This window comes from Garra rufa, chromosome 14, assembly GCF_049309525.1.
Source record: "Garra rufa chromosome 14, GarRuf1.0, whole genome shotgun sequence".
NCBI lineage: Eukaryota > Metazoa > Chordata > Actinopteri > Cypriniformes > Cyprinidae > Garra > Garra rufa.
In genome coordinates this window covers 20,617,038-20,642,716 of record NC_133374.1, presented here as the reverse complement: position 1 = coordinate 20,642,716, position 25,679 = coordinate 20,617,038, and the positions used below count along the sequence as shown (strand labels likewise).

The following is a 25,679-nucleotide window of genomic DNA, read 5'->3' as shown; positions in this document are numbered from 1 at the left end:
GATTTCTTTTTAAAGTAGACTTCACCGATTCACATGATCGTCATTTTAAGTAAAAAACAAACAAACATTGGGATTCTCAATTTATCCAGAAAAGTTGAAGCTCTAGGTCAGGGATCATCAAATCTGGACCTCGAGATCCATTTTCCTGCAGAGTTTAGCTCTTACCTTAATCAAACACACCTGAGCATGCTAATCAAGGTCTTCAGGATCATTAGAGAATAACAGGTAGGTGAGTGTGATCAGGGTTGGAGCTAAACTCTGCAGCGCATTGGACCTCCAGGGTAAGATTTGGGGAACCCTGCTCTAGGTGAAGAAATCTCCAAGGTGAAAATGTGAGGAAAATGTCAACTTTGATCAAATAAATGGTCTGAAAACCAGTGCAGTGCACTAACTGGCATGTGAATGTATGGAGCGCTCAATAAGAATCGCTTCAGCAAAAGATTCACTTGATAAACGCACTGCAAGGTGCTTGGCAAGAATCAGGATTAGTCACAGTACAAGGCTGTGGGAAAAGAGCTAAAAATAGCCATCTCTCTTTCTTTTTCTGTTTTTCTTGGATGAGTGGCGGCTTCATTCTGCTAAAAGAATTTCATTGGACTGCAGCCATGACTGAAAGTTCATAACAATACCTGACGAAAGATTCATGACTGTAGAGTCAAGTCCTGTTAAAGGCCTCCATGAGTTTTAAGGACTTCTTTTAATCGACACTAAAACGTCAAAGAGATATGCCCCCTCATGAAGCGCTTTTAGAGTATTGATGCACTACATTATTCACAATAAAACTGGCTGAGAGCCACGCAGAAACAAGCCGAAAATAACTAGCCAGGCTGGGCTGCGAATACTAGTTCCTATGACAACAAGTAGAAATATGGACCAGACAGGTTTCTGCTGAAATAAAGGGAGATCTCTGTATGATTCATCTTGCAGAGAACAGCCTGTAAAGTTACAGGAGGCAGGTAGAGAGGGCAACATGAACGCAGGTTACCGCGGTCAGGTCATGGGGAAGTCTTTAAATGTCAGCCGATGATGTGTGAGCATTTTACCATAAAGCCCCACCTTTCAGTTAGTGCTTCTCTGGGTTACAATTGGTAACCACATGACTGTGGGTATCTGAAGCATCAGCAAACCAAAACTAGACTATCACGAACAGGGAAATAGCTTAGTTAAACAACAGCCATGCATAGAACACCAAAGCAACAGTGGGGAACTGCATGCTGTAAATAAAGCATGAAATATCATCTAAATGTACATGTACTACTTGTAGTCTGTCAGAAAATAAACCAGGGGAACAGAACAATCAAGCACAGAACTGTTCAAGCAAAGAAACAGCACTGAAACAATAAGTGGGTGGCTGGAGAGAGATCATTATGCTGTGAGGTTTTCTGATGATGCTTATGTTGTATCAAAGCTTGACTAACCTCTGCAACCTTTGGAGGAACTCCATCACCTAGTACTTCCCTGAAGAAGCATTGCTGGGTCATATAGACAGACAGGCCACTGGTCCTCTTGAAGGCATCTCGCAGACGTTTGAGCTCCACATCGGTAACTGTGAACACAGTAGGAAGTTGTCAAACAACTGTACAGGGTATGAGGTGAATATCAATAAAAAAACGAGTTGAACCTTTTTATAACACATTTTTTTTTGTCTAAAGGTCTGTTCAGACCAAGTTTGATGCCTTGTTCAATGTCAAACAAGGTCTGAATATCTCAAAGAATTGCATACACTCTTAAAAATAAAGGTGCTTCAAAAGGTTCTTTAAGTGCTGCCATAGAAGAACCATTTTTGGTTCCAAAAAGAACAATTCAGTCAAAAGTTCTTTAAAGAACCATTTATTGTTAATCTTTTTATAATCTGATAAGAACCTTATTTGCCACAAACAACCTTTTGTGAAACAGAAAGGTTCTTCAGATGTTAAAGGTTCTTCATGGAACCATTTAGACAAAAAGGTTCTTCTATGACATCTTGAAGCACCTTTATTTTTAAGAGTGTATAATGACAATAAAACATCTATCTGGGTCAAAGGCGTAAAAGGGTTTAAGCATAAAAACAACAAGTGTAATACTGCTTTGAACTGTTGTTGTTTTTCCCAAAAAATATTAAAAAGTTTGTTTCATTTCATTGCATTTTGTTTTTCTGAGCAAAAAATAAATATCATACATTTTTCCCTAATTTACAGAAGACACCTACAAAAATGCCATTCAGTGTAACAGTCTTGTCAGGCATATTTACAACAAAAAAAGTTATGGCATATTAAAAGATGAATTACTTTCACCCCAAACACTAATTAGTTGTAAATCTACATTTTTGAAAATTTGCAACAATGCTAGGTTTTGCCCATTTGTCAGTAAGAATTTTTGACTCATTTAAAACACAATAAAATTTAATATGCTTCCTTATTCTTTTATATATTTTAATATGTACAAGTCAGAATAAGCATGTTGTTTGAATTTTTACATAAATTGTGTTACACTGAATGACAATGTAACATTATTTCAACCATATTTTACATTTTATTCTCCAAAAACTTATTTAAAACCATAAAAGTACACACATTACACTTTCTATGGACATAAAATCACTTTTGTATTTCTTCCATCAAATTTCTTTTGATGTGGACATCTTAACACCTTTAACCCATGTAAACATTTAAATTAGGCTATATGTTTAAAACTATTGTAAAATAGTACAATTTTAAATATTTCTATTTTAATACATTTTAAATACAATTTATTCCTGTGATGGCAAAGCTGAATTTTCAGCATCATTACTCCAGTCTTCAGTGTCACATGACCCTTTAATATTCTAATAATATAGCATTTCTTATTATCATAAATGTTTAAAACAATTGTGCTGCTTAACATTTTTGTGGTTCATTTATTACAGGATTCTTTAATGAGCAGAAAGCTTAAAAGAACAGCATATATTTAATACTGTCATTTCTTGAGACATGATAAATGTCTTGTCAATTTTGATAATGCAATAACTATAATTTGAATCCAAAATGATAAACTGTAGTGTATATTATTATAATTGATTACAAATAATAAACGGTGTCATTTAAAATGCATAAAACACAGAAAAGCGAAGTGAGAAAAATCAGGACATGATGCATGCCAGATTTGAACTTAAATCCCTGTGAGCTCTTTGTCGTCCTGAATAGAAACCACTTCGAATAATATATTTCTGAATTGCCATCAAGCAGTTCATCATTTCATTTACTGTACTTGTTATGCAGTACTGAATAGGCCTTGGGCCTGAGAAAGGTAGCTCTGACTGCTGAGCAAACTTCTTATAAGTCAAAGTCACTGCCATCTTTGCACATTTCTCTCTTCTAGCTCAAAGCATGTTGAGTTATGATGGCAGAGAAAGACTACAGCCAGTGCTCTTTCATCTCTCTCTTTCTCTCTCTCTCTCTCTCTCACACACACACACACACACACACACTCATCCCTTTTAAAACATCACCGCCTTTGCGGCCTGTATTTAACCCAGACACTTACAAGAGACCATGCTGCTTCTCGCCACTCATAGCCTTGTACTGCCTAGCACAATACATCACAGACCTGCTCATAAACCACAGCACTGTTCTATCTGACCCATCCATAACAGGGTCAAGGCCAAGAGTAGAGGGCCAAAACACAATGCTTTCTGCAAATGGGATATTTCCAGAAAAGCTTTCTGACAGAGCAGACTTTGAAATACAGCTGATAAAAACAACCAAGTAGACTTAGGGTGTGTTCACACTTGTCATGTTTGGTTTGATTAAAATGAACAGAGCGAATGCTCTGTTAGTGCAGTTTAGTTTTAAGTGTCAACGCATGACATCCGAATCTTGGTGTGCACCAAACAAGTGGACCAAGACCACTAAAAAGATAGATCTCAAACTCTGTTGCGCTTCAAATTAAATATGAATGTAACATGGACCAAATACTTCTAAACTAACCAAAAAACAAGAAGCAATGACAAGATATGATGCTATGTGACCAGATTTCACAAAGGGAACAATCGGTGTATCCAACCAAAATGAGCAGAGGGCAAATATGGAGCAAGGAGGAGGTAGTGCTCTTTTATGAGCTCTTTGAGAGTTTGCAGGTGGTGAAAATAAAATCATAAACACGCAACAATGAGCATGCTTAGTCCATCAGATGGTGTATTTGACTTTTTCCTATTATTTAGAGTGTTTTGTGAGTTACTTCATTAAATATACGCCACTCAACCCAACCAATCGAGTTGTGAATACATCACTAAGCCTTTAGGTTCGGTATCTTTAGGTTCGCTGTCAAAAATGCCAGTTTGACCGATAAGCGGACCAGGACCAAATGTATCATTTGCCTTTTCAGTCCGGGCCAAATGAACCAAACGAACTGAACTACAAAGTGTGAACACACCCTTTTAGGGATAGTTCACCCAAAAATTTTAATTGTTGTCATTTATTTACCATCAAGTTGTTCCAAACCTGCATGAATTTCTTTTTTCTGCTGATATTTTGAAAATAGAAAAAAATACTACGAAAGTCAATAGCTACAGTGCCTTGCAAAAGTATTCATACCCCTTCATTTTTTTCACATTTTGTTTTGTTGCAGCATTATTTTAAACTGCTTTAAATTACTTTTTTCCCACATCTATCTACATGTCATACACCATAATGACAAAGCACAAAACAGGTTTGTAACAACTTTGCAAATTTATTAGAAATAAAAAACTGAAAAGATCCCGTTGCATAAGTATTCATACCCTTTTCTCGGACACTCAAAATTTAGCTCAGGAGCATTCATATTGCTTCTAGATGTTACTACACTTCGAGTGGAGTTAAACTGTGGCAAATTCATTTGAATGAGTATGATTTAGAAAGGCACACACCTCTCAGAAAAGGTCTAACAGCTGAAAATGCATATCAGAGCAACAACCAAGTCCTGAGGTCAAGATAACTGCCTGTAGAGCTCAGTGACAGACTTGCGTTAGGGCAATGACCTAGGGAAGTTCAGAAAAAAATCTGCTGCATTGAAGGTTCACAGAAGCATGTAGCCTCCATTATCCATAATGGAAGACAACTGGAACAACTAGGACTCTAGAAAATGTCTGCCATCCCATCCAAGCTGACAGAGCTAAAGAGGTGAAAAGGTGAGGCAAAGAATGGCAGATAATTGCCAAATGCAGATGTGCAAAGCTTGTCACATCATACCCAAAAAGACTTGAGGCTTTAAAGGTGCTTCAACTATGTACTGAGTTAAGGGTATGAATACTTATGCAATGTACTTATTTCATTGTTTTATTTTAAATAAATTTGTATGGCTTTTGCTTTGTCATTATTATGGTGTATGGATTGTAAACTGATGTGGGAAAAAAAAAATAATTTAAAGCAGTTTAACATAATACTGCAACAAAACGTGAAAAAAAATGAAGGAGTATGAATACTTTTGCAAGGCACTGTACAAGCAGCTGTTTGGTTACCAAAATTTTTTCAAAATATCTAATTTGTGTTTAACAGAAGAAAGAAACACATACAGGTTTGGAACAACATGAGGGTGAGTAAAATAAAGTCAGAATGTACATTTTTGGGTGAACTATTCCTTTAAAGGTCCACTGAAGTGGTCTGAATCATGCAGCGTTTTTCTATGTGTTGACGTACAACAGAAACAGGAAGACAGGGCGGGACATATCAAGCAGTCCGGGCCCCTTTCTTAAATAGCCAATAGAGTTACATATCACAACATGGGCCAGAGTTTTTGAGCTCAGTAAAGCCGCATTTGACAGCATATGACGACCACAATCTCATCCATATCGCTATAAAATATACCATTCTGTGTAGAATTCAAATGGGTCCGATACATTTTGTAGTCTGCGATGACTCAATGTATATGATCTGCTCTGTGCTATCTGTGCTACAGCAGTTCCAGTGACCGCGCAAAACCAGACTGCTTTCACCCCAATGAAAAGCATATTTACACTGCCTGAATTGTTCCCTATACAGTGCACTACGTGGCATTCACCCTACAGAAAATGCAAATTCTGTGAACAAGTGACTACTGCAGCCACAGCATTAGCGTCTATTTATAGTGTAGGGGGCGGGACGCTTCGGATTGGCAGAAGTGAGAGACTGTAAGTTTTAAAATGCTTATATATTGTAAATGCAAATTATGTGATTGTTTTGAAACACTCTAGTTTATAAAAAACCTTAAGGATAACATATTCATACTAAAAGCCAAAAAAAAAAAAAAAAATCAATTTTGATCTCATGGGGATTTATCCGGCACATAGTACATGCACAACAAAAGAAAGCGACAAACGCCATTCCACTGTAATAACTGTTAGCATATCATTGAAGCAGAGTAACTGTGACCCCCCCCAAAAAAGCCCCTCCGTTCAGAACAAAAATGGACTGATGTGCACCGATGACTCAATGGAGTTGTCACAGTACAGAGCTGATGCTTTCCTGCCCTTTGTTTTGTTGTTTTTTTCTAAAGAAACATGCATTGTTTTGAATAAAATGTAATTTTTTAATGAAAAACTGGTTGCAAATGTGCATACACAATGTTAAATGAACAAACAGTAATTATAATGACTTAAATCTGTGCGTAATTTCAAATTACATGTCACTGAAATTAATGATAACCTGCAGTTTACTGAGTCAGATGTTGATTTAACAACCGCATCTGACTGATTCTGTGATTTTATTCAGTGACAAAAATGTGTTAATCTGATTCAAACCTAACTCATCAGAATCACTTGTTCCTAAATCAGACTACACTGTATGTTTTGATTCATTAAAAAGCTAAATTAATGAGTCACTTGTCACTTACAAAATCAAGTCTTTTGAACTGTAAAAATATACTGCCACAAAAAGTAAATCTATGCATATTTCCACAAAACTTGACAAAAAGAGTTCAAATTCTCTCCTCTAATTCTCATACCTGTGTCTTGTTTTCTCACTTTTGTGGCATAGGGTTTAGCCTAAGGTTAATTCTGATTGGCTGATCAGTGATCAGCATATGTGGGCATGTCATTTTGATGTGACTGCAATGATACCGAAAATGATTATGACTGAGGCAGAATCTTGTTAAAGAACAATTTCTGCACAAAAGTGAGACTTTGAGCCGGAATACTGTCATTAAAAAGCTGCATGAAGCCTGTGAGCTGTATAAAAGATCTGAAGAGATGCATATGAGGGTGAATCACATTCATACTCTAACCATTAGGCCACGGGGCAGCCGTGGCCTAATGGTTAGAGAGTTGGACTTGTAATCCAAAGGTTGCAGGTTCGATTCTCAGGTCCGGCAGGGATTGTAGGTGGGGGGAGTGAATGTACAGCACAAATTAAAATGCAGAGCACAAATTCCTAGTATGGGTCACCATACTTGGCCTCACCTCACTTCCTCCTTTACACACAATGCTTAGCTTCCAAAAGGGAGTTAAAAAGAGCATTTTCATCTCTCAGATAGAATTGTCTGCCTCAGAATGTTGAGGACACTTGATAAGGATAAAAATAAATCACAAAAAGCTTCGCCACATTTTATCTTTATTTCCAAAGCACCAAACTTAAACTGGTTCTTCCAATGAAAAACAAAAACATTGTTTATATCCTATACAGGTAGTTGACATGCAATACTATTCAAAAGTTGACATGTCCTGCATTGTGACATGCCACACACAGCAGGACCATTTTAAATAAACTGAAGGCTTAGAAAAAAGTTGATTAACTCTAAAGTTTGGGTTTTATAAAACTATTTGGAATTTTTCATAGACTCGTTCTAGACTCTATGTTGTTATTGGTCTCAATATAACCAAACATCAGCTGAGTAATTAGTCTTGCCAATATCTCACACCACTAAGCAGAGAATATTTACTCAATAGTCATCATGTCACAGTCTTCATAATACCAGGAAGAAATGGGTATTTTGTGCTGCTAAGATATGACGACAGGAAACAGACTGCTTATTGTAGGACGTGACACAGGGTGAACCATAAAATACTGCTTGAGAAAACAGTTTAGAGCTCTGAGGGTCATAAAAATTCCTCAAGACTAAATGAGGTTGATTTTTTTTTTTTTTTTTTTTACAAAGCAGGAGAGAACCTTTAATCCTCAAATGACATTCATTCTCCCAGTTAGGTCACAATCTATAGAGAAAGACTCTCCTAGGCCACAAGGTGAGGTTGGTCATTGAACACTCTCTTCATTTGATACAGAATGCACAGACATGGCCGTGGAATAGACCATTGCATCTGAGATGTTTTAAAGTCGACAGGTCAGCAGATGCGCACTAATATATCTCTGCAGGCTCTCCGCAGGCATTTTAATAGACCTGGAGGGCGTGTAATTATTCTGTATAATGTTGCGTAGGAGAAAAGCATCAGATGAGGTGAACAACATCCCAAATTCGTAAACACATTCATGGTGCCAGATGTTCTGACAATATCGTCAATGCTTAATGCTGCAGATAAGAAAGAACTCCTGACCACTTTCTGAAGTAATTACAAGACAATTATGCAGATTCTATTAAGCAATTCTCAAATGACTCTCTCCAAAGGTGCAAAAGTAATATCTGCAAACCATAAGACGGCTTCCCTCTGTAAACAACAGTGGAGCTATTAAAACACAAATGAATAAAAGATAAAACATTGGAATCAGTTAAATAAATTTCCCAAGTAATTATTGTAATTTATATCAGTTTATAAAAATACATCAAATAAAATACTCAATATGAAAAATAGAGCTGTCATTGACGATTAATCGAGTAATCTGCCATTTAATTGAATAATCAGTCGATTATTCTGACGGTTGATCGGGCAATCGGTCGATTATTCTGACGGTTGATCGGGCAATCGGTCGATTATTCTGGCGGTTGATCGGGCAATCGGTCGATTATTTTGTCGGTTGATCGGGCAATCGGTCGATTATTCTGTCGGTTGATCGGGCAATCGGTCGATTATTCTGACTGTTGATCGGGCAATCGGTCGATTATTCTGTCGGTTGATCGGGCAATCGGTCGATTATTTTGTCGGTTGATCGGGCAATCGGTCGATTATTCTGTCCGTTGATCGGGCAATCGGTCGATTATTCTGGCGGTTGATCGGGCAATCGGTCGATTATTCTGTCGGTTGATCGGGCAATCGGTCGATTATTCTGTCGGTTGATCGGGCAATCGGTCGATTATTCTGACTGTTGATCGGGCAATCGGTCGATTATTCTGACGGTTGATCGGGCAATCGGTCGATTATTCTGACGGTTGATCGGGCAATCGGTCGATTATTCTGGCGGTTGATCGGGCAATCGGTCGATTATTTTGTCGGTTGATCGGGCAATCGGTCGATTATTCTGTCGGTTGATCGGGCAATCGGTCGATTATTCTGACTGTTGATCGGGCAATCGGTCGATTATTCTGTCGGTTGATCGGGCAATCGGTCGATTATTTTGTCGGTTGATCGGGCAATCGGTCGATTATTCTGTCCGTTGATCGGGCAATCGGTCGATTATTCTGTCCGTTGATCGGGCAATCGGTCGATTATTCTGTCGGTTGATCGGGCAATCGGTCGATTATTCTGTCGGTTGATCGGGCAATCGGTCGATTATTCTGTCGGTTGATCGGGCAATCGGTCGATTATTCTGACTGTTGATCGGGCAATCGGTCGATTATTCTGACGGTTGATCGGGCAATCGGTCGATTATTCTGACGGTTGATCGGGCAATCGGTCGATTATTCTGACGGTTGATCGGTCAATCGGTCGATTATTCTGGCGGTTGATCGGTCAATCGGTCGATTATTCTGACGGTTGATCGGTCAATCGGTCGATTATTCTGACGGTTGATCGGTCAATCGGTCGATTATTCTGACGGTTGATCGGGCAATCGGTCGATTATTCTGACGGTTGATCGGGCAATCGGTCGATTATTCTGTCGGTTGATCGGGCAATCGGTCGATTATTCTGACGGTCGATTGGGCAATCGGTCGATTATTCTGACGGTCGATTATTCTGACGGTTGATCGGGCAATCGTCGATTATTCTGACTGTTAATAGGGCAATCGGTCAATTATTCTGACGGTTGATCGGGCAATCGTCGATTATTCGACTGTTAATAGGGCAAACAAACGATTATTGCAAAAATGCAATACATGCAAAAGTAATATCTGCAAACCATAAGACGGCTTTCCTCTGCAAAACAACAGTGCCGCTTTTAAAACACGAATGAATAAAAGATAAAACATTGGAATCAGTTAAATAAATTTCCAGAATAATTATTGTAATTTATATCAATTAAAAAAATAATACATAAAATAAAATACTCAATATGGAAAATAGAGCTGTCATTGACGATTAATCGAGTAATCTGCCATTCAATCGTCGATTATTCAGATGGTTAATCGGGCGATTGGTCGATTATTCTGACTGTTAATAGGGCAGCCAGTCGATTATTCTGACTGTTGATCGGTCAATCGGTCGATTATTCTGGCAGTTGCTCGGTCAATCGGTCGATTATTCTGACAGTTAATTGGGCAGTCATAGATTATTCTGACGGTTTATCTGGTAATCGGTCGATTATTTCGACGGTTAATTTGGCAATCATTAATTATTCTGACGGTTAATCTGTAATTAGTAGTAATGTAGTAATGGTTTGGGTTTTTTGGGCACTTGGTCGATTATTCTGACGGTTGATCTGGCAATCAGTCGATTATTCTGAAGGTTTATTACAATTAATTACAATTAATTTTTTTGTGGTCATAAAAATTATCCTATGTAAACAATAGCTTTTTAATTTACAAACCAAGTAATCATATGGTTTTATTGAATGAAACTGTTGACATACATATTTTTTTTTATAAACAATAGAGCTAATGTGCATTATGCATCATACAGGCATGTGATTGGCTAAGGACAAAAAAGCAGGAAAATATACTAAGACAGTATATTTTTTGTGTCAGTTTGTGTGGAGCAGCATTTACTGTAAACAGAGCCACTCTGAGACACACGTACATCACCTACACGCATATTTATTTAATCATAGTGTTTATGAATTCACAGTAGCATTACACTTATGATTTTTAAATGGGTTTATTATTTCATGCAGCCTTGGACAATGGTCTAATAATGCATTTTGTGGATTCTCGTCGTCCACTTCCACTTCCTATTTTGCCGGTTACTCGACATGGGCAAAATGCAGTTGAGTATTTTTAAAATCGAGTATTCAAACTGAATCAAGAAATCGTGACAGCCCTAATGAAAAATCTGGATCACTCTGATTCAGATAGAGGCTAGTTAAAGTTTTCCTTTTTATGAGCCACAGTACTTACAGTAAGGCAAAGTATATCCTTAGTTATTCTCCAATTAACACTGTCTACCTTTACTACATACTTGACTGAATTAGTGTTTATTTAAACTCTTCTCCAAAATAACATTCAAAAAGAAGAAAAATAGACACGGAGGAACACATTCAGCTCGCTCATGTTAACATGATGAAAAAGAATTGAGGAAATGCAAATATCGTCTTGCTCTGGAGAATTCAGTGACAGGTCTACTCTTTGAAATAGCACAGCAACAGACTGCTAAAGCATTCACAGCCACTTTGATTTTCCCTTTCCTCGTCCAGTCAGAGCGCTTCCCCTCAGAGGAGAGACAGCTAGATCCATAATGCTCTGAGAGTTATAGATGGAAGCCTGCAGGATAGACTGACTGTATCCTACAGTAAAACTAATTTCAGTGCGCTACTACCAAGAAACATGACCTACTTTGAGTTCCCAGTAAGCTGCGCCGATGTAGGTCTGTAGGTGGTGGCAACCTTACATTCGAGACAGAGGACTCCAAGGACAGTCTGAGTGCAAATGAGACGCCCGACCCTTATAGGTAAGCAGCATAAATAAACATGAATTCCTGAAGACGAGACTTAATTATCTCAGATGGATTCGATGGCCTGGAATCTCAGGGGAGAGACTCTCTCAGTCAAGCTGACAGGGGAATGCCTGGGCTCACCGTACGACTGGGAGCTGCAGAAACACTAGAAACTTCTTTTGCAATACAGAACAGTATTGAATGCTCAATCCTGGTGGAAAGCCACTGAAAACATTTGAGGATGAGCAATGGACTGAAACCCTCATATTACTTACAAAAGAGCCTGAGTACATTATGGAAATTTCCACAGCTTTTCAAGATTGACACAGTAGGAGTACTAATAAATGAAGAGAACTGGTTACCTTTCTGATCATGTACACTACCAGGCAAAAGTTTTTGAATAGTAAGATTTCTAATAATCTTCTACTCACCAAGCCTGCATTTATTTGATCTAAAGTACTGCACAAATAGTACAATTTTTTAAATATTTTTACTATTTAAATACTGTTCTATTTAAATATATTTTAAAATGTAATTTATTCCTATGATTTCAAAGCTGATCTTTCAGCATCATTACTCCAGTCACATGATCCTTCAGAAATTATTAAAATATTCTGATTTGCTGCTCAAAAAACATTTTCTTCTACTTCTTCGTATTATTATTATTGTTTAAAACAGCTGAGTAGAATTTTTTCAGGTTTCTTTGAAGAATAGAAAGTTTTTTAATATAAATATTGATTAAATATCGATAATAATAATAACTGTTTCTTGAACAGCAATATTAGAATGATTTCTGAAGGACAATGTGACAATGAAGACTGGAGTAATGATGCTGATGTAAATGTAGCTTTGATCACAGTAATAAATTACATTTTAAAATATATTCAAAAAGAAAACAGTAAAAAATATATTACATATTTTAAAAGTTTACTGTTTTTGCTGTACTTTGGGTCGAATAAATGCAGGCTTAATAAGCAGAAGAGACTTCTTTTAAACTTCTTCGTGTTTTATGCCATATATTCAGGTTTATGCGATGCTTAAAAGAATGATTTGTGATCAACGGTCTGAATAGGTTGAAAATATAAACAAATCAGATGTTGCACAATATGTCATCATGTCCTATGAAAAGCATTTATGAATTTACAGCTGTGACATTAAGGCTATAAATGTTTCCAGCTACAAATTGCAAACATAATACAATGTTTTTTAAGAAGTTATTTAAAAAAAATCTATGTAAGGACAGGTCATAATGGTCAACTAATCCTACTATTATTGAGGTCAACTAATTTTTTATCTAGGATTTGTTTAGTCATAAAGTCATTTTTTTTTCTTTGCACAAAAAGTATTCTTGTAGCTTCATAAAATTAAGGTTGAATGTCACATGGACTATTTTAACAATGTCTTTATACCTTTCTGGGCCTTGAACGTGTCTGACTATGCAGCTCTTGGATTTCATCATAAATATCTTAATTTGTGTTCTGAAGATGAACAGGTCTTACAGGTTTAATACAACATAAGGGTGAGTAATTAATGACAGAATTTTCATTTTTGGGTAAACAACGATGGATTTTAAGGAAAGCTATTACATGATCGAGAACAAGCGGTGAATGCCATTCCCCCTTAACACTAAGTTATTGTGATAAAGTGATGTCAGCAACATTGGCTATTGGGCAGCGTGGCACAAAAAGCTGCAATAAATGTGCCACCACAGTGTGTGTGTGCAGCTGGAACAATTAGAGTAATTCTACCTCTACTAACGGGCTCAGGGCCAGCTAACTCCCTCTCCTCACCAACACATCAAGACACACACTCACACGCAGTGCTGTAGGATAAAAATCACACAATCCTTTAACCCTTCAACACTCTCAGATGACTCACGAGCCACCCTATTTAGCTTGCTGTGAAACATTATATCAGCAATTATGTCAACAGGAAAAAGCAATGAAATTCCTTTGTAGCTGTAATAGGTTTGGCCAGAATGTAAATCCTGGCCTGTGGTTTCCTGGTAAGAGAAACAAAGATGCAAATAACACCTATGCAAAGCAACGGCTAAATTCTGCTTATTCATCAAGGTGTGGAAAGATAAGCAGTGCTGACGCACTCGATCTCAGGTGCCAGTATCTGCTCTCAACACCCTGATCACTAGACGAACATAAACACAGCAGAATCAAGAACTGTCAGCAGTAGACTTCACAGACATCCAGATTTTAGTTTCACAAATCTAAATTGGATCATAAACGCACAGAAACCTGAAACCAAACTTGTGGTCAGGTCACTGGAGCGGTTACATCTATATGTGATTATGATTGCCAGAAAAATTCTAAAGTATACTGACATAAACACATCCAGTCTAAGAATGTGATGCTTAAAATATATCCTTACTTACACAATCTTAAACAGAAACCAGACCCACGGTCTTGGTTTTGAGAAAGCAAATGTAATGTTTTATGCCATGTCAGTGAGGAATTTACACACCATTTTGTAATCTAAATGTGGGGTTTTATTTGTCAAATTTCTGCAAATGTTCATGAGTCTATTGTCAATAATGTAGTGAAACGCAGCTTACAAAAGTAACTTTCAAACCAAGTAGCTTTCTGACTGTCAACACAGCAAATCTGTGTTTACAACTTGGGCCTGTTGATTAAATATCGCCATTAAATTTTGCCAAAAAATATATTAGTGTTATTTCACAACGCGGCCAAATTGCCGGAAATGAGCGTAAACAATGCCACTGAACTGAACGAAACTCACATTTTGCTGATTATTGCTCCTGAAAATGGTCAATTATTCTCAATTTTTGGGCTGTACTAATACTATAGATGGCCAAAAGTTATAACAAATCAAGGAGAAGAGTTTGGCCAAACAAAAGGTGTTTGGTCAAACTGAGCCAGGATTTCCATATCAAGAATCTTGACAACATTCCTGTTTGTTTTTATCATTTCCAGTCAGGTAGGTGAAATATCAGGCTAATATCTTAATTAATATTGCTCGAATGCATCTTTACCACCTATTAACTTTAGTTTGTCAAAATTTTGAGACCTTTCCTGCTTACTAAGTCCTTCTCTATATGATTTAGCAGCTTCCACACAGTTTTTTCATAGCTTAGACAGCATAAATTAGTAGAATGACATCTTCAGTAGTACATTAACCGTGTAATCCATGCTGTTGTTTACATCTGAGTATCACCAATATGGCCGTGCATCTGGGTAACTGACCAAATCGGGACATAAGTGCAAACCCTCTATAGTAAAAATGGCTTCACCTAAATTTGTCAACAAATGCAAATATTGTAAAAAAAAAATTAAGTGTGATGGTGGTAACCACAATTAATGGTTTCCTTTAATATATAGATTTTATAACAAATTCTCCAATTTATCCTTGTTTCCTGCCAGGATTAAATGCATAATTTCCACAAAAATTAAATTCTGACATCATTTACTGACCCTCATACAATTCCAAACCTTTTTGACTTATTCTATGCAAGATAAAAGTAGAGTTGCATCGATCCGATACTCTGGATCGGTATCGACGCCGATCCAAGCTTTTTGAATGGATCGGATATCGGTGATGCCTGACCGATCCAAATTCGATACCGTTACCAGAGTTTGATTAAATAAATAGCAAGAAATAATAGTCTACTGTAAAAACTATAATAATTCATACAAGAACACAATTATTTTAAAACATTGTCTTAAAAATAAAATACATTTAAAATACGTTGTGCTGCTTACACAACCACGTGACGTGAATGTGACAGGCGAGTTCAGAGGGAACTTTTACATGAAAAGTCTACCTCAGCGCGGTAAACATGTCCCTGATTTGGAAATATTTTACTAGTAGCACTACAAATTGTAAGATTTGCAAAGCCAAAGTTTCAAGAGGTGGAAGTAGTGTTTCGAATTACAACACCACAAATTTAATCAAGCATCTTCAAAAGCATCACGCAAAAGAACACAAGGACTTCGCGAACCGAGTAACAGCTTTTAATACTTTCTTTGTAAATACTTTGTAAATGAGATATTGTTTAATACATCAGTTAAATAAATAAGAAGTTATTATTAAATGACTTGCATTGTCTGATTATAACACTATTTCCTGATTTTGCTCTATTTCGTCGTCAAAAGTAGTCTGAAACAAGTCATAACTGAGCCGCTGCGCATCTCCATTCAAACACAGCTGTGTTTCGTTTATGAATGAACGTGCGTTTTTAAACGAATCTAGTGAAATGATTCAATTTCCCATTCAAACAGAGAGTCACTTGCTTTATTCCTGAATGAACCATCCGTTCAAACGAATCAAATGAATGAAACGATTCAGTAATTAAATCAGTGTCTTGCCGCCATCTGATCTGTTCAGTTATTTATATCTGTAATATTTCTGTTTTCAAAATGTTATTTTTAAAACATTAATCTTAATATGAATTTATGAATTTGATTACACTCATACATGTATCTCTTTTTTATCCAACAATGTGCAAGCAGATTTGGTATTTCTTTCTTTACCTAAAACAAATAAATCTTAATGACAAAGTGAATTGTATACATTCTTTAGTTTTGAAGGTAAAATACCCCCACTGATATCGGCCTGGTATCGGTAGATACTAGATCGATATAGATCGGTTTTGAAAAAATGGTATCGTTGCATCCCTAGATAAAAGATGATGTTTTGAAGAATGTTGACACTTTTGGTACCCACTGAATGTGGACATTTGTGACCCTCGACCACAAAGCCAGTTATAAGGGTCAAATTTTTTTGAAATTGAGATTTACACATAATCTGAAAGCTAAATAAATAAACTCTCCATTAATGTATGGTTTGTTAGGACAATATTTGGCTGAGATACAAACTACTTGAAAATCTGGAATCTGAGGGTGGGAAAAAAAATCTAAATATTGAGATAATCCCCTTTAAAGTTGTCCAAATTAAGTTCTAACAATGCATAATACTAATCAAAAATGAAGTTTTGATACATTTACGGTAGGAAATTTACAAAGTATCTTCATGAAACATAATCTTTACTTAATATCCTAATGATATTTGGCATAAAAGAAAACAATTATCATTTTAACCCATACAATGTATTGTTGGCTATTGCTACAAATATACCCATGCTACTTAAGACTGGTTTTGTGGTCCAGGGTCACATTTCTCAAAATACAGAAGAAAGTCAAACAGGTTTGGAATTGGAATAAAAAAAAGGCTGAGCAAATGACAGGATTTTCATTTTTGGGTGAACTATCCCTTTAAGTATTTGTTTACATGTTTGGTTAAGGACACACTTCACAGCTGATCAGAGCTGTCAACTTGTCACCAGGCCTTTATTAAAAAAAACATCCCTTATCTCAAGACTTAAATGATTTTTCAATTACTTAATCATTCTTGACAAACATCCACTTCCCTCATGAAAGCGAAATATTGGCCTTAAATGACACCAAATGTCATAACAATAACCGAAGGTAAACGGCTAGAAATACACCGGTCAGTAGCAAGTGCAAAAATCAGATGCCAGGACAAGCACTTCCACTCTATTCTTAGGAAGACAGAGCTGATAGAGTGCGATATGATACATAATAAATACCATAGGGGTGTTGAGAAATGTTGACAGATTAGTGAAATCTGTTTGTCAGTGTGGACACTTCTGCACCGCCCAGATTAGTGACACTTCCAGTCGGCTGCTGGTGAAACACACACAAGTGTGTCGATTTTGGCCATCTCGATTGCTTGTGAACACGAATACATTACAGAAAAATCTAAGTAGACAGCTCACTAGGTTTTGGGACGCAGCCACTGACAACATTACAGCAATAACACAAAGACAAGTCAAAACAGCCCCACCTTCATCCCCCAAACCCCTTTACACCCGCTACTTCACATAACAGCTGTGTGAACTGACAGGTTAAGGCTTGTTAGCTTGCAGAAAGAGTTAATATGTGGGTTTAACTAGCTGGCTAACGCTGCTAACGCTAGCTTAGCGCTGCCGCGTAACTGGCTGACCGCCGTTAATCGCTGGAGCTCAAAGCTCTTACCTCTTTTAACGGCCTCATCATACGAAAGGAAGCCTATCCGTGACTCCTTGGCGCCCATGGTGCCCTCATTTCATGGCAATGGCAGAAATGTGCAGAGTGTGACCGGTGCCTGTTGCCTTGTTTTCCGTTGTTTTGTTTTTTTTTCGGTATGGTGTTCCTATCAAGTCAAGCGGTAGAGTTTTGCGTTATCAACGAGTGACGCGTCTGAACGCCGACGCCTCCATACTTGATCACGTGAGTTTTGTCCAATCAGATCACAGGGGGCGTATTAGCGTCAATTGCGCGCAAGAAACGCACGCAGCACAAACGCCTTTGAGCCCAGAGCTGGCTGACTTTGATTTTCGTGGGTGATTTTAGATATTAGCGTGGTTGTGAGGAGAAGGTTTAAACTGTTTGCACCGTGTTGCATCAGGGAAACTACACCGTTTCTGTACTTTTCAAGTACATTGTGTATTATGAAGATAAAATGGTTAATAAACAAAGGATGACTTTCATAAACCAATAAATAGCATTTCCTTGTGGACACTTTAATACCTTTTTTTCCTGGCATGGTGCACTGTGTGGAGGCAGCACATTTTTGCTCTGGAGAGCCCACAGCTATTTTTTTTAATTAATTTATAAAAGCACGATGTTTTAAAAATAGCTTAAATGTGATTGTTACCTAAAAACTTTAATAATTATTTATTATTAATTTACTATTAAATTTTACTATAGGCCTACTATTATAGTATTTATTAATGTTAAATATATCTCTATATTTTCAGTTTTCATTACTATTTTATGTGTTGATTTTTAGTAGTTTTTTAATGTTTTAGTTTTATATAGTTTTGAACAGTAAGGTTTTTAATGTTTTTAAAGAAGTCTCTTCTCAAGCACAGCAAAAACAATAAAATTTTAAAATAATTTTACTATTATTTAAAACAACTGTTTTCTATTTTAATATATTATAAATATAATTTATTCCTGTGATTTCAAAGCTTGATGCTAAAAAAGATTTCTTTAGCATCATTACTTCAGTCACATGATCCTTAGAAAATCATTCTAATATTCTAATTTGCTGTTCAAAAAACCAACCAACCAACCAAACAAACCAACAAAAATATTATTATTATTATTATGTTGAAAACAGCTGAATATGGTTTCTTTGATGATTAGAAAGTTCAAATAAGTATTTATCTGAAATAGAAATCTTTTGTAACATTATAAATGTTTTTATCATTACTTTTGGTCAATTTAAAGCATCCTTGCTAAATAAAAGTATTAATTTCCATGATTTACAATACTGGCTGCTCCAAGCTTTTGAATTGTATAGTTTATAATGTCACAAAAGCTTTTTATTTCAGATAAATGCTGATCTCTGGATCTTTCTATTCATCAAAGAATACTGAAAAAATATACTCAACTGTGTTAAATCTTGATGATAATAATAATAATGTTTCTTGAACAGCAAATCGGAATATTAGAATGATTTCTGAAGGATCATGTGACACTGAAGTAATGAAAATGTAGCTTTGATCACAGGAATAAATTACATTTTAAAATATATTCAAGCAAAAAAGTTATTTATTTATTACATAATTTATTATATTAAAATTGTATTTATTATATTTTTAATTAACCAAAACCGAGATGTATCAATAACAACCAACAACAACAAACAACAACACTGGTTTTGTCTCTTATTTTTACAGAATGTATGATCTACACAAATCAGTTCTGACAAGTAATTAATGCAAATGTACCCCTCTGTACACACAGTGCATTTGTCGCCAACGTTTTATCAATCTTAATTAAGCTTCACTGATTAATAGGCCTACAATCTTTCAGACACTTATCTTTTAGCGCCCTCCAATGGCGTCTAGTGTCTATTGAACACGAATGACGCTTATAAAACTTGTCATAAAGCCGGAAGAGAGTCCTGTTTATCTGCCCTGTCATAAATATCACACATGGAGAAGAGGCTGACTCTTTTACAGTGATATAAATGTTTATGATCCTAATGACATTTTGAATAATTGGTATTCCGCACACGAAGTCATTTAAATAAGATACGTGTTGTTTCCGACAGAGAAGACGGTTACTATAGACACGCGACGGCTGCAGCAGAGAGGAGCAGCACCTGTGATATGGGAATTCATGTCTTTTTCTATGCACCTAATATAATCGGTGAGTCAGAGTAATTATTTATTTAATCAGTCAATGTACTCTAATTACGGTAATTACTTGTAATGTAAATTGTTTCTTTTTATAGGTTATATTCGGATTCTTCTTGTTCTCATTGCCTGGATTCTGTATAGTGACCCAGGGACTTTTGTACCCTTGTATGTGTTATCAATTATATTGGATGGTAAGTAATTACATGAAAGATAGGGAAAATATAAATATTTAGACTCTTAAAGGGATAGTTCACTCAAAAATGAGATTCTGTCATTATTACTCACCCACCTCATGTCGTTTCAAACCTGTAAGACCGTTCATCTTCGGAACACAAATTAAGATATTTTTGATGAAATCCAAGAGCTTTCTACCACGTTCAAGGCCCAGAAATACGGTGGCCGACAGAGGCCAACGCGCTGCAAACAAGAAAACACATGCAAACAGAAAAAACGACAACAAATTAAGAAAACATCTTTATCAGTTTGACAACACAGGCGCTGCAAATCCTCGCAACGCAAACACAAATACGGAAACGCGCTGCAAATTCTCACAACACAACCAAACTCAGAAACGCGCTGCGAACACACGAACGCGCTGCATATAACACGGTCCACAACGGAAATGTTTCAGGGGGACCTCAAAAAGTGACGAACCCATCTGGGACCTGATTATTTTTTCAGTGGCTGTTGGTCAGAGCAGAGGTGTTATCGGTGAACTATCGCCTTTTAGTGATAGTATAGTATCACTTAAAGGTCATAGTTATATAAATAATCAGGTAATTTAGTGATATAAATAATCAGGTCCCAGATGAGTTCGTCACTTTTTGAGGTCCCCCTGAAACATTTCCGTTGCGTACCGCGTTATATGCAGCGCGTTTGTTAGTTTGCAGCGCCCTCGTGTGTTCGCAGCGCGTTTCTGAGTTTGGTTGTGTTGTGAGAATTTGCAGCGCGTTTCCGTATTTGTGTTTGCGTTGCGAGGATTTGCAGCGCCTGTGTTGTCAAACTGATGAAGATGTTTTCTTAATTTGTTGTCGTTTTTTTCTGTTTGCATGTGTTTTCTTGTTTGCAGCGCGTTGGCCTCTGTCGGCCACCGTACAGAAAGGCAGTAAGGACATCGTTAAAATAGTCCATGTGACATCAGTGCCTCAACTGTAAAGTTACGAAGCTACGGGAATACTTTTTGTGCACAAAGAAAACTAAAATAACAACTTTCTTCAACAATTTTTGTGTTCTGTTAGTACACAACACGATGAACACGCATCAAAGTGTTCACTGAAAGGTTCTTTGCGGAACCCGAAATAGTTCTTCTATGGCACCGGTTTTAAAAAACCCTTATGGAACATTTATTTTTTAAATGTACATTATAATACTATAGTAATATACAGCGTGTCATGAATTGGCCATATTGGCGGCACTAAATGTAAACAATGCCACTGAACCGAACGAAACTTGCAAATATTCCTGATTATTGCTGCTAAAAATTGTCAATTATGGTCATGTTTTGGGCTGTACTAATGGGTCAGACCTGGAAAACCATTTGGAGTACTATAGACTTCCAAACGTTACAACAAATCAAGGAGAAGAGTGCAAAAAACATGTCTGAGGAACAAAAGGTGTTTGTGGTTGGTCAGACTAAACTGGGATTTCCAGGGCAAGAATCTTGACAACATATTGTTTGTTTTTTATCATTTCCAGTCAGATTGGTAAAATATTAGGCTAATATCTTAATTAATACTGCTTGTATGTATCTTTACCACCTATTGACTTTAGTTTGTCAAAATATTGCGTCCTTTCCTGCTTACGAAGTCCTTCTATGATTCAGCAACTTTCAAACTTTTTTCCGTGGTGTAGACAGCATAAATTAGCAGAAAACGTATTCAGTAGTACATTAACTGTGCAATCAATGATGTTGTTTATGTCCGTGTATCTCCAATATGGCTGCTGCTGCGTATCTGGTTAACTGACTAAACTGTGATGTACTGTAAGTGCAAACCCTCTAAATAGGCCTATACTATACTATACTATACTATACACACTAGGGGGCCTCAGTAAACTTCTAAGAGGGCTATTAAATGTCTTAAAAGTATTTAAAATAAATTACATAAAATAAGGATATATGATACAGTAATAAAAATATATGTATAATTAACTAAAATGATATTGATATTAATGTTGTCATATTCTTTTAGTTTTGTTTGTATTTTGTTTTATGGGTTTTATATCCTGTACTATTTTTCTAGTTCTTATTTTTATTCTCTTCTATCAACATAAATACAGCTTTACTTCCTTACTTATTAATTACATAATTTATTCTGCTAAGTTCAACATACACTACCAGTCAAAAGTTTTTGAACAGTAAGATTTTGAATGTTTTTAAAGAATTCTCTTCTGCTCACCAAGCCTACATTTATTTGATCCGAAATACTGCAAAAGCAGTAATATTGTGAGATATTTTTACTATTTTAAATAACTGTTTTCTATTTAAATATATTTAAAAATGTAATTTGTTCCTGTGATCAAAGCTAAAATTTCAGCAGTCATTACTTCAGTCTTTAGTGTTACATGATCCTTCAGAAATCATTCTAATATTGCTGATTTGCTGTTCAAGAAACATTTATTATTAATATTATTAGCAATTTTTAAAACAACTGAGTACATTTTTTCAGGAGGCTTTGATCAGTAGAGAGATCAGCATTTATTTGCAATAAAACACTTTTGTAACATACCCTATACCATTCAAAAGTATGGAGTCAGGATAATTGTCAATATAATTTCTATAATTTATAGAAATTGATAGTTTTATTTAGCAAGGATGCTTTAAATTTATCAAAAAGAATAAAAGATTTCTATTAGAGATAAATGCTGTTCTTCTGAACTTTCTATTCATCAAAGAAACCTGGAAAAAACCTACTCTGCTGTCCTCAGCATAATAATAATAATAAATGTTTTTTGAGCAGCAAATCAGAATATTAGATTAATTTCTGAAGGATCATGTGACTGGAGTAATGATGCTAAAAAAAATCACAGGAATAAATTACATCTTACTGGTGTATAACATATATCATAGTTCTTCATCTAGAGCTTTGACAAAGATATGTCTCTCCCACAGCCTTGACAAACAAAATGTACTTGTTCACTTATTAGTAGTGTATTTAAAGAATTTTCATATTTACATTTATTGATGTATTATCTTTGCACCAGGGGTGGATGGCTGGGCGGCCCGTCGGCTACAGCAGACCTCCAGGTTCGGAGCGTGGCTGGATGTGGTCGTTGACAACGTAGGACGTGGCATGATCTGGAACATGCTTTATGATGTAAGTTCAGACAGTAGAGGTATGTAAGTGTATCCCAAGCATATTTGTATTAGTGTGAATGACTTTGATCTCTGTGCTTGTAAAGTGGGGCTGGCTGGTGTCTTCAGTGGAGTGGTGTGTGTTTGTGTGCAACCACAATGCCAGAGGTGCCCAATGGAAGAACACTTTCGCAGAGAGCCCAGTTTGGGTGAAGGCAGTGATGGCTAAAGGTATGACAAGTTATTTTTGAAACAGTAATAAGATTGAAAGCACATAATAAGATGACCACTGTTATTCTTCATGTAGGCTTCAAGACACCTTTAGGCATTGTGACTATAGCAGGGATCCATGTTTTACCTGTCTGGCTGTATGGTTACCAGCATGAGGTGTTGTCGCACACATTTTTTGCCCCAAACTGGCTACAGGTTCTGGGAATTCTGGTGCTGACAGCAGGACGCTTGCTGGGCTTTGCAGTTGAGGTGAGGAGCATGTTTACTAAGTATTATTAATGTGCTTTACTGTCACAGTAAAGGCATTTATATGTAAATACTATTGTTCGTGTGTCACTTTGCAGATGTGGTGCATTGCAACCCATTTGAGATTCTTAACGGATGAAGAAGAAGAAAAGAAGAGCTAGGGATCTCTAAAGGGTTGTTGAGGATGTAGAAAGGGTTTCAGATTGATTTTTCTAAAAACACTTCATCTTTGTTACTAAGCTTGTTGAATGTAACTTATAGAAAATGTACCAGTTTACCAGGGAGTAACATTACAGCGATCTATTTATATTCTCATGAAAACTTAAAAAGGAAAGAAAGCTACATTGTTTTTACAGGTTTTCTTGATGCAAAAATTGCACTTCATGTATTTATTTTGTATTTATTGTTTCTGCAGTTGAAATAATATGCACCGTTCAAATGTTTGGGATCAGTAAGATTTTAAGTTTTTTAGAAAGTCTTTTTCTGCTCATCAAAGCTGTGTTTAATTGATTAAAAATACAGTAAAAAAAAACAGGGTCACACTTTATATTAGGTGGCCTTAATTATTATGTACTTAAAGTACAATGTACTTAATGTGGTCATATTGCATTGCAAAACACTTTTGCTTCTATTAAGGTGGGATATGGGTAAGGTTAGGGGCAGGTTTGGTGGTATGAGTAGGTTTCAGGGTGGGTTAGGGTGTAAGGGTTGGTTCAACAGTGGTAATTACAGAAATTAATTACAAATGTAATTACATATAGGTTTTTAAAAATATATAAATACAATGTAAAAACATGCATGTACACAATAAGTACACTGTACCAAATTATTAATTTAAATGTAAGTACAGAGTTGTTAAGGCCACCTAATGTAAAGTGGGACCAAAAACAGTAATATTATTGCAATTTAAAATAGTGTTTTTTATTTTAATATACTTTAAAATAGAATTTATTTCTGTAATGCAAAGCTGAATTTTCAGCATCATTACTCCAGTCTTTAGTGTCACATGATCCTTCAGAAATCATTCTAATATGCTGATTTATTCTCAATGTTGGAAACAGTTGTGCTGCTTAATATTTTTTTGGAACCTGTGATATTTTTTCAGGATTCTTTGATGAATAAAATGTTACAAAGAACAGAATTCATTCAAAATACAAATCTTTTTGAACAATATACGCTACCGTTTAAAGTTTGGAGTTTGTAAATGTTTTCATTCTTTCTTTCTTTGAAAGAAATTAATACTTTTATTTAGCTAGGATGTGTTAAATTGATAAAAAGTGATGGTAAAGACTTATATTGTTAGAAAAGGTTTCTATTTTGAATAAATGCTGATCTTTTTAACTTTTTAATTCATCAAAGATTCCAAAAATATTGATAAATCAGCATATCAGAATGATTTCTGAAGGACGTGTGACACTGAAGACTGGAGTAATGGCTGATGAAAATTCAGCTTTGCATCACATAAATAAATTCAATTTGAAAGTATATTAAAATAGAAAACTCTTACTTTAAATTGTAATAATATTTCATAATATTACTGTTTTTTCTGTATTTTTGATCAAGTAAATGAAACTTTGATGAGCATAAGACTATTCTTTAAAAACATTACAAATCTGACTGATCCCAAACTTGTGTTTGGCACTAGGAATAGCAAGGTCATGAGTCTAAAAATATGTCTAGAATGCAGTGTAAGCATCTGGCAAATGCATAAATGTAGGAAAAATCAATGGCGGTGCAAATAAAATTGCCATTTTAAATTATTGAATTCTTTTGTAACATTATACATTTTTTCTGTCACTTTTAATCAATTTAATGCATCCTTGCTAAATAAAAGTATTACTTTCTTTTTTTTAAAAACTGAAGAGTAGTGTATAATTAATCATATTTATAATACTTCTCATTAAAAC

The 25,679-nt window shown here is 35.9% G+C and overlaps 2 protein-coding genes across 2 annotated transcripts in view; one reads left to right on the top strand and one right to left on the bottom strand.

Annotated features, from left to right (window-relative positions):
• Positions 1-17,905, bottom strand: part of usp32 (ubiquitin specific peptidase 32) — a 68,109-nt gene extending 50,204 nt beyond the window's left edge. Inside the window, exons 1-2 of the mRNA XM_073817973.1 lie at positions 17,848-17,905; positions 1,419-1,546 (exon numbers count right to left, since the gene is read on the bottom strand). Of these exons, the coding sequence (XP_073674074.1) occupies positions 1,419-1,546; positions 17,848-17,905 (186 nt within the window). The remainder of the gene's footprint in view (positions 1-1,418; positions 1,547-17,847) is intronic.
• Positions 17,906-19,766: 1,861 nt separating this feature from the next.
• On the top strand, positions 19,767-25,626 carry LOC141285362 (uncharacterized). Its single transcript, XM_073818378.1, has 6 exons — positions 19,767-20,013; positions 20,099-20,194; positions 23,205-23,317; positions 23,403-23,526; positions 23,603-23,775; positions 23,871-25,626. The coding sequence occupies exons 1-6, from the start codon at positions 19,974-19,976 to the stop codon at positions 23,931-23,933; spliced, it is 609 nt and encodes a 202-aa protein (XP_073674479.1). The 5' UTR covers positions 19,767-19,973; the 3' UTR covers positions 23,934-25,626.
• The last annotated feature ends 53 nt before the right edge of the window (positions 25,627-25,679 follow it).

Excerpts from the sequence above, each read along its gene's own strand:
- LOC141285362 (XM_073818378.1), top strand. The coding sequence starts at position 19,974 with ATGGGAATTCATGTCTTTTTCTATGCACCTAATATAATCG. Across the intron at positions 20,014-20,098 it reads CTATGCACCTAATATAATCG|GTTATATTCGGATTCTTCTT; the intron begins GTGAGTCAGAGT and ends TTCTTTTTATAG. Across the intron at positions 23,776-23,870 it reads TGCTGGGCTTTGCAGTTGAG|ATGTGGTGCATTGCAACCCA; the intron begins GTGAGGAGCATG and ends GTCACTTTGCAG.